Source organism: Podarcis bocagei, assembly GCF_964188305.1.
Source record: "Podarcis bocagei genome assembly, chromosome: 14".
Lineage (NCBI taxonomy): Eukaryota > Metazoa > Chordata > Lepidosauria > Squamata > Lacertidae > Podarcis > Podarcis bocagei.
The window spans coordinates 55,124,489-55,140,130 of NC_138139.1; the positions used below are offsets into that span (position 1 = coordinate 55,124,489).

Genomic DNA, 15,642 nt, shown 5'->3' on the forward strand with positions numbered 1-15,642 from the left:
GTCTAGCTGCCGCATTCTGGATTAGTTGTAGTTTCCGCGTCACCTTCAAAGGTAGCCCCACGTAGAGCGCATTGCAGTAGTCCAAGCGGGAGATAACCAGAGCATGCACCACTCTGGCGAGACAGTCCGCAGGCAGATAGGGTCTCAGCCTGCGTACCAGATGGAGCTGGTAAACAGCTGCCCTGGATACAGATTTGACCTGTGCCTCCATGGACAGCTGTGAGTCCAAAATGACTCCCAGGCTGCGCAAAAAATAATAAAAATACAACACCCCAACAACTTTGCCTCAGCCAACGAAGATGCAACTGTGGCTCATCCCAACCCCCTTCCCTCCCTGTGACTGTGGAAAATGGGGCTGCCCCAGGCAGAGGAGCAAAGGCACAGGATCACAGAGAGGAGCAGGAGGAGAGGCACCATGGAAGCAGCATCCCACTCTTGCCATTACCACGTCACAATCCAGCCACCCTCAAGATGAACGGCTGCAGTTAAGAGGTTTCCATGACACCAATGGAGCCATGAACTAGGCTGCCAGCCATGTTCTTTTCAGGCAGTTGATTGGTGTGATCACTGAACCCAATAATGTGAAAAGCAGAGGAATGAAGCTCCTGGGGGCTTAATTCTGCAACCCTCTCAGGGGAAGTTCACGGGGATGGGGCACACTTTGCCTTTTCTGACTTGCAAGGAATTTCAGAAGCACCTTTTCAGGGAAAGGACCTGTCCCTGAATTCTGGGTGCACCAGCACCTCCCAATCCATGTGCAGCTTAAAGTCTGCCTCCAGGCACAATTCACAGAGCACAGCCTACCTGAAGGACTGCTGTCCTCTGAATGGAGGCAATCATCAGAGTCTGTGGGCAGATATCATGTACCAGAGGCCCTCATCACTGGAATGTCAGTGGCTGGCTACCAGGGGCAGGGCCTTCTCTGTTGTGGCACCCGGACTGTGGAATGCTCTCCCAAGCACATGTACCTGGCACTATCTCTAAAGCATCGGGTAAGGACTATTTTACGTAGTAAAGCTTTCGCTGAGATGGCAGCTTCTGGGTGCTCTACTGCTGCTGCTGTTTGTATGTCTTTCTTTAAGTCTTGTCTATTCATATGCCTTTTTTATTGTTTCACAGGGAATACAATGCAGAAAACAAAAATCCCCCAACAATCATATCTGCAATGATGAATCCCTCCCTCCCTTCCTTCCCCAACAACATGATCATCTGCACAAAGAAAAATGATTTAGTCATCTGAAAGTTCTTTTCAACATTGCGCCTGGCAGGCAAAAGCCACGTTCCTTTGTTATAATGACTTTGCGCCTGGCAGGCAAAAGCCACGTTCCTTTGCAAATGAAATAAACCCAACCAAATTACATAAGTGTGCTCATTACGTCTGCCGTGAGGTTTTCCCTTTTGTGAGATGGCTTGAGCATCAGCCGAGGCGGAGGGGTAAAGGCCATCCCTTTGCGAAAGAACAGAGACACATTCCTGGCACTCAGTGTTCCTGTTTCATGGGAGCTGGGGGGCTGCAGAAAGGGGCAGGGGGCTGACAGGCCTGCCAAGACGGGAGGCTCCCTGGGTGAAGGAGCAAGAAGAGGCGGCAGCAGCAGCAAGGAGAAATAGTAGTCAAATGAAGCCAACCTGAACACAGTAGACAGAGCTGCCTCCTGGTCTCCTGCTCCTCCTTCCTTCCTTCCCACTTGTTGTCCCCAGAGTGGGTGTGCATCAGCACAACCCGATCCCTCTCCCAGCCATCTTGGTGCTGCTGCTCATTTCTTCCCACACACCTTTACTTTTGACACACAGTGATTGCAGCAAGAAGCACTTTGAATGGAGCCTGGTAGGCCACTGAGAGCCAGCACAGACAGCAGCTACCAACCTTGCTCAAATTTGAAGTCTATGTAGGAATACTGGTTCATTTCTTTCCTCCTTTTCCGCTTCCCGCTGGTTTCAGGAGACAGTTCTTGCCATTTTTTGATGGCATCCGAAAAGGCCTGAAGGAAAAGGCAGCGAGTCAAGATGGATACACAAATATGCAGGTAGAACGATGATGGTGGTGGTGGCGGTTGTTACTAATAAGAATGATGCCTTGGTGCCTCAGCGGCCTTGACTTCTTATACGCTCAGGCTGTACATCTCCCTTCCAACACTGAGTCAAGTAAATTGTTGTAGCAGTTTGGGGTGGGGGGAAAGAGAGAGAAGAAACGAAGGGAAGGAACCTTTCGTGTGATTGCATAGTGTCCCTTGAGCTCATGCAGCGCCCACTTGATGTCCTGGCTACTCAACATTTTGAAGTCGGCCATGAGGAGATCAGCCGCTTGGATAAAGCAGCGCTGATCAAGTGGTTCAAGTTTGGAGAAGTCAAAGTAGTCCACTTTAGGCACCTAAGAAAAAGGGAAACAGGGAGGGAGGCAAGGGGAAAGAGTCAGCGCACACTCGTCTGGCCTTGGAAGTTTACCGTGATTATTATTCAAGCTTCACTCCACTTTTCCTCCAGCAAGCTTCAAGATTCTCCCCCACCCACATTTATTCTCAAAACAACCTTGCAACGGAGGTGAGGTTAAAAGGTAGTGAACTGGGCATTTTCTATTCTTGACCTATAAGCCCTTCAGATCCAAGGCTGACAGTGGATGAGTATGCCAATAATCTGCACTTGCTACCTTCCAATGAAATGATCTCAGAGAAAGGGAATTGTGGTCTAGAAAAGGCAACTTGAGAGGAAGAAGTAGAAAGCTCTTGAGCCATAAGACTCCTGCCCCTGTAACCTATCCTCATAATATATATCCAGATAAGCTTCAACAGGCTAGAAGGGAAGATTCATTATACTGCCCCAAATGCAGGGACTGGAAGATATATGTCCAGGTTAGAGGCCCCAAACTCCTACCCTGCCAGCAATCTGGTTCTGGGCCAGAGGAGCAAGAGCAGCAGTTGCAGACCTTAGAACACTCCCGAGGTGGCTTTGGAAGGGACGGCGTACAGAACGATTCCTGTCACTCCCCAGAGGAGGGAGAGATGTGTGGGGCTGGTAGGGGACTCCCTACTGAGGGGGACAGAGGCAGGAGTGAGGAGGTAACAGGATGTCACGGGAGGTGTGCTGTCTTCCAGGTGCAAAGATTCACGATGTGACAAAGAAGTTGCCAAGCCTTATAAAGCCCACTGACCACAGTCCCCTCCTTCTGATTCACGTGGGTACACATGATACGGCCACACACAGCCTTCGACATATAGAAAGGGACTATGAGACTCTGGGCAGGAAGCTGAAGAGGCTTGGGGCACAGGTGTTTTTTTCATCCCTCCTTCCTGTTGAAAGCCGTGGCTCAGAAGAGAGAGGAAAGAATTGGAAGTACAGCACTGGCTGCACAGGTGGTGCTGTCAGGAAGGGTTAAGCTTCTTGGACCATGGTCTCCACTCCCTTGAGGAAGGACTTCTGGCAAGAGATGGGTTGCGCCTCACAGCAGCTGGCCAGAATGTGTGTGCTAAGAGTTCAACCTTTTAACCTCTGCCCCTTCCGTGAAGTCCCTTGAGCCCTGCCTAAGGTACATCAAATAGCCTCCTTGCAGGGACTTCATAATTTCTGATTAACCTCACAACTTGCCACTTACCTTTGTCTCATCTGGGCTGGAGAGGAGGCTGCTATTTGGATTTAAAACCACTCTGCCTTCCTTCTTTGGATAATCTGGATTTTCCAGAAGAAAATTACAAAGTCTGCAAAAGCAAGAGAAGACCATTGCTTGGCCAGGGCTGTCAACTGACTTGACTCAGCTTTTCCCAACACACTCGTGCTTCCTTCCCCAGCCTGACACCCTCCAGATGCTTTGGGCTGCAGCTGCCACCATTCCTGGCTGTGCTGGCTCAGGGGGTTTGTGGGAGTTAGAATCCAACAGCATCTAGATGGCACCAGGATGGGGAAAGCTGGCCCGGGGGCTTGGCAGGCGGATATAGCCCTCCCCACCCGCCCTCAGAACAGCAGCAGCAGCAGCAAATGAAAGAAAGAGAGAGCCATAATGGTTGCTCCAGATCGTGACCAGTTAATGAGAGCAGGACACACCCACAAGTTTTTGGGTATCGCTACTAACTGGTTTGTAAGTGTGCCGCAAAAGCTTCCATACTTACATGTTTAAGTCACAGCAGTTTTTATTCTGTATTAGATCCTCAATGTACTCTCTGGTTGCATCTGGGAACCTTGCTTCCTGGATTTGGGGTGGTGGTGGGGGTGAGACAAAACACACACATTTTGGATGATAAGCAGTTCAAGAAAAGCTTCACCTTTATGGTGACGAGAGCTGGAAATAATATTTCCATGCAAACAGAGTGGCGGTTTTAGACTGAAATGTTCCCACTGTGTTACCTATACACCAGCAAAGGACACTCAGTTGTGGGAATATGCCAAGAAAGCAGCATTACTGTAAAAATGTAATGTATCAGAAACCTTTAGACTAGATGCAATGAAATGCTGAATAGATTATTATTATTATTATTAATTAAATTTGTATACCGCCCTTCACCCAAAGATCACACAGGGTGGTTCACAACATAAAAGAACAAAATGAAAACATAAAATACATGATAAAACAAAAGCAAAACAAACCTATAACCCTCCTCCCACAGATGTATTTAAAAAGCCATAGAACGTTAATTGGCCAAATGCCTCATTGAAGAGAAACCTTTTTGCCTGGCGCCTAAAAATATGCCATAAATGTTGTGCATGAAGATACAAATTTTAATTGATCCATTAGTTTAATGCATTACAGGCCCAATTAGGCAGCAACGTCATCAATTAGCCAAAAAAGAAGAAAGTACCAATCAACCAGAACCAGGAAGCAGCACCAGTTTCACTTCACAAAACTGATGTTTTTAAGTAAAAAAAAGTGTGTCGCAAGGAAGCATCCTGTGAGGGTTTGATTAGCTGCTTGTGCGTGAAAACGTGCTCCCTCAGAGTTTGTGCGCCCCCACAAACCTCCGTGTGTGACGGAGCTCCTCAGACATGTCTGCTCTAATCACTAGTAGAGTCCGACAGTGGCTGTCTGCGGAAACGTTTCCAGCAAAGAAGTTCCTTAACGGAAACGCGTCTCCTGGACTCACGGCGTGACAGTTTCCTGCGAGGTATGGGTCTCCCTATGGGAGACTCCGATACCTCACCACTGTTCTCGCTGGAAGCCTCCCTGAGCCCTCCCTCCTGCTCGCATTCCCTCAGAGACCCACTCCTCCCCCTGCTGGTCCCTGCTTCAGCAGTTGAGTCTCTTTCATCCTGCCTGAGTCCCTCCACCACCTGATGCTCTGATGGCAGTTCCCTGACATCCACCTCCCCTCCAGGGCCCCCCTCACCCCCTCCCAATTCCTCCCCCCTGGGAGGTGAAGGGCTAAAACCCCGAAACGAATCTTCCTCATCTTCTGACGTCTCGAACAATTCTCTCCATCGATCGTCGTCCTGACCAGCTGAATCCTCCTCCTCTTCAGAATCCGGGAACCCCTCCAACTCCTCTTCCTCGTCGGTGGTGGCAAAGTATTCCCTTCGGAACCTCGCTACAGGCTGAGGTTTACGTGGGAACCTCTGATGAAAAGTCTCTATTAAAACCTCGTCATTGACATCCTCTGCCCTAACCCAGGTGTTTTCCGACTCCGGTTCCCCTTCCCACATTACCAAATACTCTACTTGATCTCCCTTCCACCTGGAATCGAGGATCTCCGCTACATGGTAGCTGTGTTCCTTCTCCTCCATTGCTGGTCCCCTAGTGACCCTCCCCTCACTGTCTCCTCTATACGGTGACAGCAACGACCTGTGAAAAACTGGGTGCAGCTTCATGTGGTTCGGTAACCGGAGCCTGAAAGCCACTGGATTGACCTGCTGTATGACTTCAAACGGACCCAGCCTTTTGGGTCTTAATTTCTTACAACCTCCTTTGAATGGCAACCCTTGGGTTGACAGCCACACCTGGTCCCCCACCCTGATGCTTTCACCTTCCCTTCTGTTTTTGTCTGCTTGCCTCTTATATTCCTCCTTAGCCCTGTTTAAGTTGAGTTGGAGCTGGCGATGGATCGCTTCCATTTCTTCCACGAACTGTTCCGCAGCTGGAACGCTCCAGTTCTCCCCCTCCCCCCCTGGGAAGGCTCTGGGATGGCACCCGTGATTAGCCAAAAAGGGGCTCATCCCCGTGGACACGTTCTCTGCATTGTTGTAGGCAAATTCTGCCAACGCCAGCTTCTCCACCCAATCATTCTCTCTGTCATTAACATAACACCTCAAATATTGTTGGAGAACCCCATTTGCTCTTTCCGCCTGCCCGTTGGTTTCAGGATGACGGGCCGTCGAGAAATTAACCTCTACATGCAGTAAGCTCATGAGCTTCCTCCAGAACCTGGAAGTAAATTGTTTCCCTCGGTCTGAAACCACCCTCAAGGGGGCGCCATGCAACCTAAACACATTCTCTACAAACAATTTGGCGGTTTCTTCTGCTGTAACCGCATGTGAGCAGGCTATGAAGTGGGCCATTTTAGTTAACAGGTCTACTACAACCATGATGGCTGTTTTCCCTCTAGACCTTGGCAGATCAGTCATGAAATCTATTGCCACTGCTTCCCACGGTCTCTCAGGTGTGGGCAGTGGTTCTAATAAACCAGCCGGCGCCTGCCTCTCCCCCTTGGCTCTTTGGCATTGTTCACACCCTCTCACATACTCCCGCACATCTTCCCTGACCTTGGGCCACCAAAATTCCCTGGTAACCAGCCACATGGTTTTGTGTTGCCCAAAGTGCCCTGCTGTGGGGCTATCGTGCAGCTGCTTGAGTACTTTCTCCCTCAATTCCCCTTCAGGTATATATAACGCTCCCTTATAATACAATGCCCCATTTCTCTCCTCAAAACCACCGGGTTTGTCTTCCTCCCCTCTGAGATCCCTGAGTTTCCCCTGGGCGTATGCATCCTGCACCGTACCCTCTACCAATTCCCTTTGCCCCACCAAAGTCGCCCCACACACCCAGCGGTCCTCTGGAATGATATGGGTTTCTTCGGGTGCTCCCTCCCCCTCCAAATATTCAGGTTTGCGTGAGAGAGCGTCCGCCCTAACATTCTCTGGGCCTGGCACATAACAAATCTCAAAGTTAAATTTGGAGAACTCTTGGGCCCATCTCAACTGCCTTTGGTTGAGCACTCGCGCCGTTCTCCAGTACTCTAGATTTTTATGGTCCGTGCACACTTGCACTTTATGTTGTGCACCAACTAGCAGATGCCTCCATCTCCGGAACGCCTCATGAATAGCAAGCAGTTCTCGGTCGTACACCGTGTAGTTCCTCTCGGATTTGTTCAGCTTCCGCGAGAAGAAGGCACACGGACGCCACTCCGACTCCTCCTTCCCCGGCTGCAGAAGAAGCACCGCCCCTATGGCTCTGTCAGATGCGTCTGTTTCAACCCTTAGCTTCTTTCGTAAATCCACATGCAGAAGTTGTTCTTCAGAGGCGAAGGCCCTTTTCAGTTCCTCAAACGCTCGCTCCGCCTCCGCCGTCCATACAAACTTCTTCTTACTGCTGAGACAGTCAGTGATGGGCGCCGTCAGATGGGCGAAGTTGCGGATGAACTTACGATAAAAGTTTCCAAACCCTAGGAACCTCTGCACATCCTTCTTGGTTTTGGGTGTTTTCCATTCCAGCACTGCCTGTACCTTGCCGGGATCCATGGCCAATCCCTTGTCTGACAGGCGGTACCCCAGGAATTCCACCTCCTTGGTATGGAACCGACACTTCTCCAGTTTGACCCACAGCCTGTTGGCTTGCAGTCTGCTCAACACTTCTCTGACGTCTCTCACATGTTGCTCCTCATTCTCAGAATACACCAACACATCATCTAGAAAGGCAACGCAATTCTTGTAGAGCAAAGGGCCCAGCACGTGGTTCATAAAAGATTGAAAACACGCGGAGCCTGCTTGTAATCCAAATGGCATAACGAGGTATTCAAACGCCCCCAAAGGGGTAAACATGGTGGTTTTCCATTCATCCCCTTTCCTTATGCGTATCAGGTTGTACGCCCCCCTTAGATCCAGCTTTGTGAAAATCTTTCCCTTCCTCACCATGGTCAAAATATCATCAATTCTGGGCATAGGGAACGCCACCGGTTCAGTCACTGCATTCAGCCGCCTAAAATCACATACAAGTCTCGGCTTGTCCGCATTTTTTTTGTCCACAAAGAACACTGGGCTCCCCCCTGCTGCTTTGGACTCTCTGATGAAGCCTCTCTTCAGGTTCTTGTCAATGAACCCTCGCAACTCCTGCATTTCCCTGTCTGACATGGCATACAACTTGCCCACGGGAAGCTGTGCTCCAGGGAGTAAATTGATCTGACAATCAAAGGGTCTATGAGGTGGTAGTTGGTCAGCTTCCTTCTCGCTGAACACGTCGCTGAGATCTGCATACTGTGGTGGTACCTTCACCTTCCCCATTACTTCAGTCCCTGCTAGGGTGGCTTGGGCCCCTACTGAACCCTTCTCCCCTTTGCAGTGTTCTAGGCAATGTGCTGAACCAAAGGACACCACTCTTTGATGCCAGCCAACCAGCGGATCATGTAGAGCTAGCCAGCTCATTCCCAAAATAATGGGAGCGCCTCCCAGGGTGGCCACATTAAACGCTATCAGTTCTGTGTGCCTTGCCACCCTCATTATCATTGGGACAGTCTGCAAGCGGACTCCTCCTCCCAACAACTCCCTGCCATCAATCGTGGTCACCTGCAGGGGGTTGCTTAAAGGGATGGTCTGTATCTGGTGTTCAGCAGCAAACTCCTTGCTCATAAAATTGCAGGAGCTGCCTGAGTCCAATAGCGCCTTTATTTTTAGGGGATGCCCATTCTGCAGCTCTAGCGACACTTCAATCACTAGAGCAGGTCGAGGAGCTTCTGGCACGGGCACTTTCACTGCTCTTTGGCCTGGCTGCAGTGCCCCGACTGTGGCAACCAGGCGTTGGCTTTTACCTGCTCCGCTCCCCCTTCTTCTCCCCCCTCAACAGCTCCCACCATCCCTTGCCATTCCTTCCTCTGGGGGCAGACTCTGGCAAAGTGGCCTGGCTGTTGGCAGAGATAGCATTTCCGGGGGCCCTTTCCCTCCTTCTTAGCTCCCTCGCTGGTTTTTGAAAATGCGCGCGCGCGCGCTGTTCCGATTTCCATCGGCTCTGCCGGCGGGAAAGCTGGCTCAGGAATGTCTGGAATGCGGAACTCCTTCCAACGTTCCCCTCTCCCTTCCCGCCTCTCCAAGGCTCTTGCCTCCTGCCGCGCTCCTATGGTCAGCGCAGATTTGGTCAGCTGATCCATAGACTCCGCCCTGGGGCTCCGTGCCAGCTCGTCTTTCACCCCCGAAGAAAGACCTTCTTCAAATAGCATTTGAACGGGTGCCGCCGATAAATCCCAACTCAGTCTGTGAATCAGCATGGTAAACTCAGTCCAATATTCCCGGACAGATCGACTCCCCTGCTTACAAGCCATTAGCTGTCTGCGCACCACCCCTTCCTCAATATCGCTGGAAAACATGATATCCATTGCACGAAAGAACTTCATTGTGTCCTTTAGTATGTCATTGTGCGTTGCCATTAGGGGTCGAACCCAGTCTCTAGCCCCTTTCTCAAGATGCCCAATTACAAAAGCAACTCGCGATTCCTCATCAGGGAACTCATCGAACTGCACATTAAGGGCATATTGCATCTCTGTCCTAAAAGCATGGTAGTCCTTGGGGTCCCCCCCAAATTTCTGCACCAATCCTGGTACCTTTCTGGGGAATTGAGTGGCTCTCCCCTTCTTGTCTGCATCCTGAGCCCTTCTCTCCTCCAGCCTCGCCGTCTGCAGGGCCAGTTGAACCTCCAACGCTCGGTATCTATCTTCCAAGCTTGGACCAGCTCCAGCCCCTGCTCCTCCGGTTCCGGTTGGTTCGCTCATGATGCCTTCTCTTGCACAGGCAGCGTACAAAGACTGTCGGACTGCTGTGAGGGTTGGATTAGCTGCTTGTGCGTGAAAACGTGCTCCCTCAGAGTTTGTGCGCCCCCCACAAACCTCCGTGTGTGACGGAGCTCCTCAGACATGTCTGCTCTAATCACTAGTAGAGTCCGACAGTGGCTGTCTGCGGAAACGTTTCCAGCAAAGAAGTTCCTTAACGGAAACGCGTCTCCTGGACTCACGGCGTGACAGTTTCCTGCGAGGTATGGGTCTCCCTATGGGAGACTCCGATACCTCACCACTGTTCTCGCTGGAAGCCTCCCTGAGCCCTCCCTCCTGCTCGCATTCCCTCAGAGACCCACTCCTCCCCCTGCTGGTCCCTGCTTCAGCAGTTGAGTCTCTTTCATCCTGCCTGAGTCCCTCCACCACCTGATGCTCTGATGGCAGTTCCCTGACACATCCTTCTTAAGGAGTCACTTTAGGAGTGCCCGCCCTCTGGTGCTGGGTTCATTCCCAACACCTCCCAGAGATCAGAGATGCTCTCCAACAACATCTGGAGGGGCCACAGACCCCCAACTCCTGGCCTACACTCTGGCAAAATGTGTTGCAACGCACAAGAGTTATTAATCCAGACTTTTTAATTTTTTTATTAATTAGTGTGCCTGCCCATGGGAGACCCCACTCTAGCACTGTGTGAGGCTATGATTCTGTAAGCCAGAGGACGCAAAACCCTCTGCGCCACAAACAAGGATCTTGTGGCAAAAACTCAAAGGAGTCGCTGAAGGAAGGAAGCTAGAACACTGCCCAGTTGAGGCAAGATTTATACAAGATGTGGCCCACAAGGGCTTTCCATGTGCACCTGGTCACGCGCATTTGCTCACATCTGTTGCCCATCAGCTCAGCGCACCAATCCCTGGCACACAAACAAGGGCAGCACATGGAAAGCTGACATGGGCAAGAGCTTTCCACATGAAAGATGAAGAAGTGGAATCAGTTATGATACATTGGGCTAAAGATATAGGACACAATATACCAATAGATGCTTGGGGGAGACTATGGAAAGAAGGAATAAATTTTACTGCTTGCAGTGCTTTAAAAGAAAATATAATGAAAATGATGTACAGATGGTATATAACACTGGTAAAAACAACCGAAATGTATAAAACAAATAACAAATGCTGGAAATGTAAAAAAAAAAAGAGAGCACATTTTACCATATGTGGTGGGAATGTAAAAAAGTAAAAGATTTCTGGGAAATGGTTTATAATGAGATTTAAAAAATGTTGAAATATACATTTCCAAAAAAACAGAAGCGCTTTTACTTGGAATGGTAGGTACAAAAATTCATAAGAATGATAAAAAATTGTTTTTATATGTGACCACTGCATCAAGAATACTACTATTAGCCCAACAATGGAAGCAGGAGGAAATGCCAACAAAAGAAGAGGGGCAAATGAAAGTGACAGACCATGCTGAGCTGGCGAGATTAACAGGGAAAATTCAAAACCAGCAGGACCAGATTTTCCTAAAGGGCTAGAAAAAATTATGTCGTATTTGAAAGACAATTTTAACTATTTAACATTGCTTGTAGGGTTACAAGACGTTTCGTAGGAAGATTTTACAACTTTTTGTGAAAAGGTTTAAGTTTAATTGATGTAAGATTTGATTTATAACAATAAGTATAGTAAAAAGAAATGCAAAATCAGAAAAGGATTTAGAAAACCATTAGAAGGGGTTGAGGGAAGTCAAAGGCTGTGACAGCCAAAGATCTGTCATGTTTTTTCTCTTTTTTTTGGCGTTGTTATGCTGGAAAATATGTGTAAAAACCAATAAAAAAGAGCTTTCCACATGATATGCATCCCATTCAGTGAAGCCAAATGAAAGGGGAGGAAATGAGTGTGCTGTCATTACCTCTTCTTGATGAGTGCCACACTTATGAAGGATACCCCAACAACGACACTCACCGTTTCCCTGATGAGAAGAGCAAAGAGGTCTTTGTCGAGCTGAGGAGCAGTGCCTTGCTTGGGAACGTCGCTGGAACCAGCATCGGGGGGGCCTCGGGCTGGCGAGGAGGGGCCCGCCTGCTCATTGACCGTTGCCTGCTGCCCACCTCCCTCTTCTTCCGGTGGGTGAGCCAGCTGGGGGGAGGCGGGGCCGGGGATCCCATCCTGCGGGGGCTCCGGCCTGGGAAAGGCAGGCCCAGGGATCTCCTCCTGGTACGCCCTGGGCAGTGGACCCAGGTCCATGTCCCTCTGCCCTTGCTGGGGAGAAATGAGGTTGACCACGGGGCCTGCGTCCTTCTCAGCGGGCTGGAAATACGGGTGGTCCAGCCGCATGTTCTCCTGGATGCACCGGACAGTCCCTCCGAGCGGCGGCGCTAGCCTCGGTTGCAGCTCTCGCTCCCTCTGCTCCTGCCCTTCCTCATCAGCCGGCAAGACCTCCTCCAAGTTGATGACCTCCTTCTCGCCGCCGGGTCTCGCCTCTCTCGTCCGAGCCACGCTGGGACCAGGCTCCGGAACAGCCCCATCGCCGTCCCCCCTCGGCCCAACGGGCTCCGGGGTTTCTGGCAGTTCCAAGACCTCGTTCTCGCTTTCCTGCCGTCCCAGCGCCACGCCAGCGGCCTTCGTGCCGTTCCGCCAAGCGCCAGGCGGCCTCGGGGAAGGAGGGGTCCTCGCCTTCTGTCCATCGTGGGGCCCTGGCAACACCTCGCCCTTGGATCCTCCTTCCCCCGACTTGCTCGCACTCTGCCAGGGAGCCGCTGGTCTGATCACATTGGAGCGCAGAAGCTTCTTCGCTCCTGTCTTTAAAAGGATATTAAGCCGTAGTTAGGCTAGCCGTTTCTTTGGAAGGCTGCTTCAGGTTGCAATTACAGTGGTACCTTGGTTTACAAACTTAATCCGTTCCGGAAGTCTGTTCTTAAGCTGAGGCACGCTTTCCCTAATGAGGCCTCCTGCCGGTGGTGCCCTTCCACCGTTCGACTTCTGTTCTTAGACCGAGGTAAAGTTCACAAACCAGAACACTACTTCCGGTTTTGTGGAGTTTGTAAACCGAATCGTTCATAAACAGGGATATTCTTAAACTGAGGTACCACTGTACAGTGGTGCCCCGCAAGATGAATGCCTCGCAAGACGGAAAACCCGCTAGACGAAAGGGTTTTCCGTTTTGGAGGTGCTTCGCAAAACAAATTTCCTATGGGCTTGCTTCGCAAGACGAAAATGTCTTGCGAGTTCCTGCGGGTTTTTTTTCCTCCCCCCCCCCTTTTCCCAAGCCGCTAAGCCGCTTATCAGCTGATCCTAAGCCGCTAAACCGCTTATCAGCTGATCCGCTAAGCCCGCTAATAGCGCTAATCCGCTAATGGGCTTGCTTCGCAAGACGAAAAAACCGCAAGACGAAGAGACTCGCGGAACGGATTTTTTCCGTCTTGCGAGGCACCACTGTATATAGCAGCGATGGCCAAACATGGACCTCCAGCTGTTTTTGGACTACAATTCCCATCATCCCTGACCACTGGTCCTGTTAGCTAGGGATGATGGGAGTTGTAGTCCCAAAAAGCTGGCGGGCCAAGTGTGGCCATCACTGCTATATAGGATTTAGAGTAAGCATTTCCTGGTTTTGCTCCTGCTAAGGTGGGCTCACATTGAAAGAAAATTAACAAGCAGGATTTTAAGAAGTGGATTTTCTCCCTTTCAGGGAGGCATTTGGCAGCTGGTGTTAAGGGGTATTTAAAAGCATATTTTGCTGTTCAAAAGATGTTGTGCTTCCTCAAGGTAGTAGCAGAATGGAACTGCTACCTGAAATAGCTGAAAGAGTCTAGGATGAGCTGTCAGGAGGCAGCCCACCATTCTCACATGCCCTGTAAAGCTCACTTGGGCAAAGTTTTGGAAGCCAAGTGAGAACAACTCCAGAATATGAGACGGGGGCTCAATTCGTGTCTTACAGCAGGGAGGATTCATGCATCTGTTACAATGAGAGTCAAGCTAACTAAATCAATGCCAGATTTTAAAAAGTTTCAAATAATAAAGAACATATAACTATTCCGTTTTAAACATACATCTGGGATGGGGAGACCATACTGGTTGTATACTAAGCCTAACACAAATTTCAATTTTTGCCATACTGGAGGATGGCCAGGCCAAAGAGTTACCTCCATCAGTATGACTACATCGTCGTCTTCCTCATCCTCCCACTGCCGGCGAACAGGAATGTCCAGCATCACAGGCAATTCTTCATCCGAGGAGTCGGATATGGTGATAAGCCCCTCGTCTCTGTGGTTTATTCTATCTGAAAGAAGGAAGGAGAGAAAGGAGAGACAACTTACCTATCAGCTAAAGGTTCACAACAGAACACTAATACAGTCGTGCCTTGGTTCTCAAATTTAATCCGTTCCAGGAGTCCGTTTGACTCCCAAAATGGTTTGAAAACCAAGGCACGGCTTCCGATTGGCTGCAAGAACTTCCTGCAGCCAATCAGAAGCCGTGGAAGCTGCGTCAGATGTTTGGCTTCCAAAAGTCGTTCACAGACCAGAACACTCACTGCTGGGTTTGCGACGTTCAGGAGCCGATTTGTTCAACAACTAAGGCATTTGACTACCAAGCTACGACTAGTTATTTCTAGTTGTTATAACTTCAATCTGAAATATGTTACCAGAGTTTGCCTTATAATAAAATGGAAGAAGAATTCAAGGGCTCTGACTAAGTCCGCTCGCCATTGGAACAGTCTTGGCAGTGCCAGAGGCATGCCACAGTCTCAAACAAACCTTGAGTTCTGTGAAGATGCCGCTGCCCCAAACCAGGGCAGGAAGCCAACAGAGAACTGCAGCAGGTGGCAGAAGATAGCCTAGGGATAAGGTAACTACTGAATTAAATCCTCTCCTAAGAAAGGGAGGGAGAAGGTGAGATGCAACTGGTTCCTGAAGCAGTATCGCTTTAGAGAAGGAATGGGGAATCTCTCAGGCCCAGAGGCTGAAGGGAATGCAATTGAGAAAAAGACTCCTTTCAGATCAAAGTGGTTGCAACTGGCAACTGGCATTCCACGCTGCAGGAGAAAGATGTGGAGAGGGAACCCCGTGCCCTGTAGCTCTTGCCACTGTTGAAGGCTCCACCTCAGTGCAATGCTCTTCATCCCCCACGCCTGCAACGGGGACTAGAGCTGACTTGTTCAAAACGACAAGATACCAGGTTGAAGAAGGCTGCAACAGCACCCTTCAATAGTTCCACCAGCCCAGAGGTCTCCAAACTAAGACCCACAAGCCAGATAAGGCCCGAGGGACTCGTTTATCCGGCCCGCAGCGACCCCTGCTGCCTGCTCTTACCGGCGCTGCGCTGCTGCCCACTTCTGGGTCAGAGGAGCACCGGAAATAGCTTGTGTGCATGCGCAAGCATTATTTCTGGTGCACATCCAGGTCGGAGGAGGCCCGTGCAGATGTGCACAAGCTTTTCCCAGTGCTCTTCTGACCCGGAAGTGCGCCGGAAATAGCGTGTGCACATGCGTATGGGCACGAGCTCCCCCGCCCTCCGGCCCGCCGCGCGATCGGCGCTGAAAACATCGGCCCGAGGCGCAGTAAATTGCTGACCCCTGCACCAGCCTCATATGATGCACCTGGAAGAATCAGGAATGTTTTCCTTACCTTTCCCTCGGTGGCTCCGGAAACTGTTCAAGTCAATCACTTCTTCGTTTCCCCCTCCCTCTGCCATGTTAGAAAGCTAAGAGCTCCAGAGCATGGCACTCACTCTGCCAACAGCACCTGCAAAGGAGA

General features: G+C 50.2%; 1 protein-coding gene across 1 annotated transcript in view; it reads right to left on the reverse strand.

The window, feature by feature from the left end:
* The window catches only part of RNF216 (ring finger protein 216), an 88,770-nt gene that overhangs the window by 62,076 nt on the left and 11,052 nt on the right, over positions 1-15,642 (reverse strand). Inside the window, exons 2-8 of the mRNA XM_081169440.1 lie at positions 15,514-15,630; positions 14,032-14,168; positions 11,852-12,688; positions 4,098-4,174; positions 3,587-3,689; positions 2,204-2,368; positions 1,865-1,979 (exon numbers count right to left, since the gene is read on the reverse strand). Coding sequence (XP_081025566.1) covers positions 1,865-1,979; positions 2,204-2,368; positions 3,587-3,689; positions 4,098-4,174; positions 11,852-12,688; positions 14,032-14,168; positions 15,514-15,580 — 1,501 coding nt within the window. The 5' untranslated portion in view covers positions 15,581-15,630. The remainder of the gene's footprint in view (positions 1-1,864; positions 1,980-2,203; positions 2,369-3,586; positions 3,690-4,097; positions 4,175-11,851; positions 12,689-14,031; positions 14,169-15,513; positions 15,631-15,642) is intronic.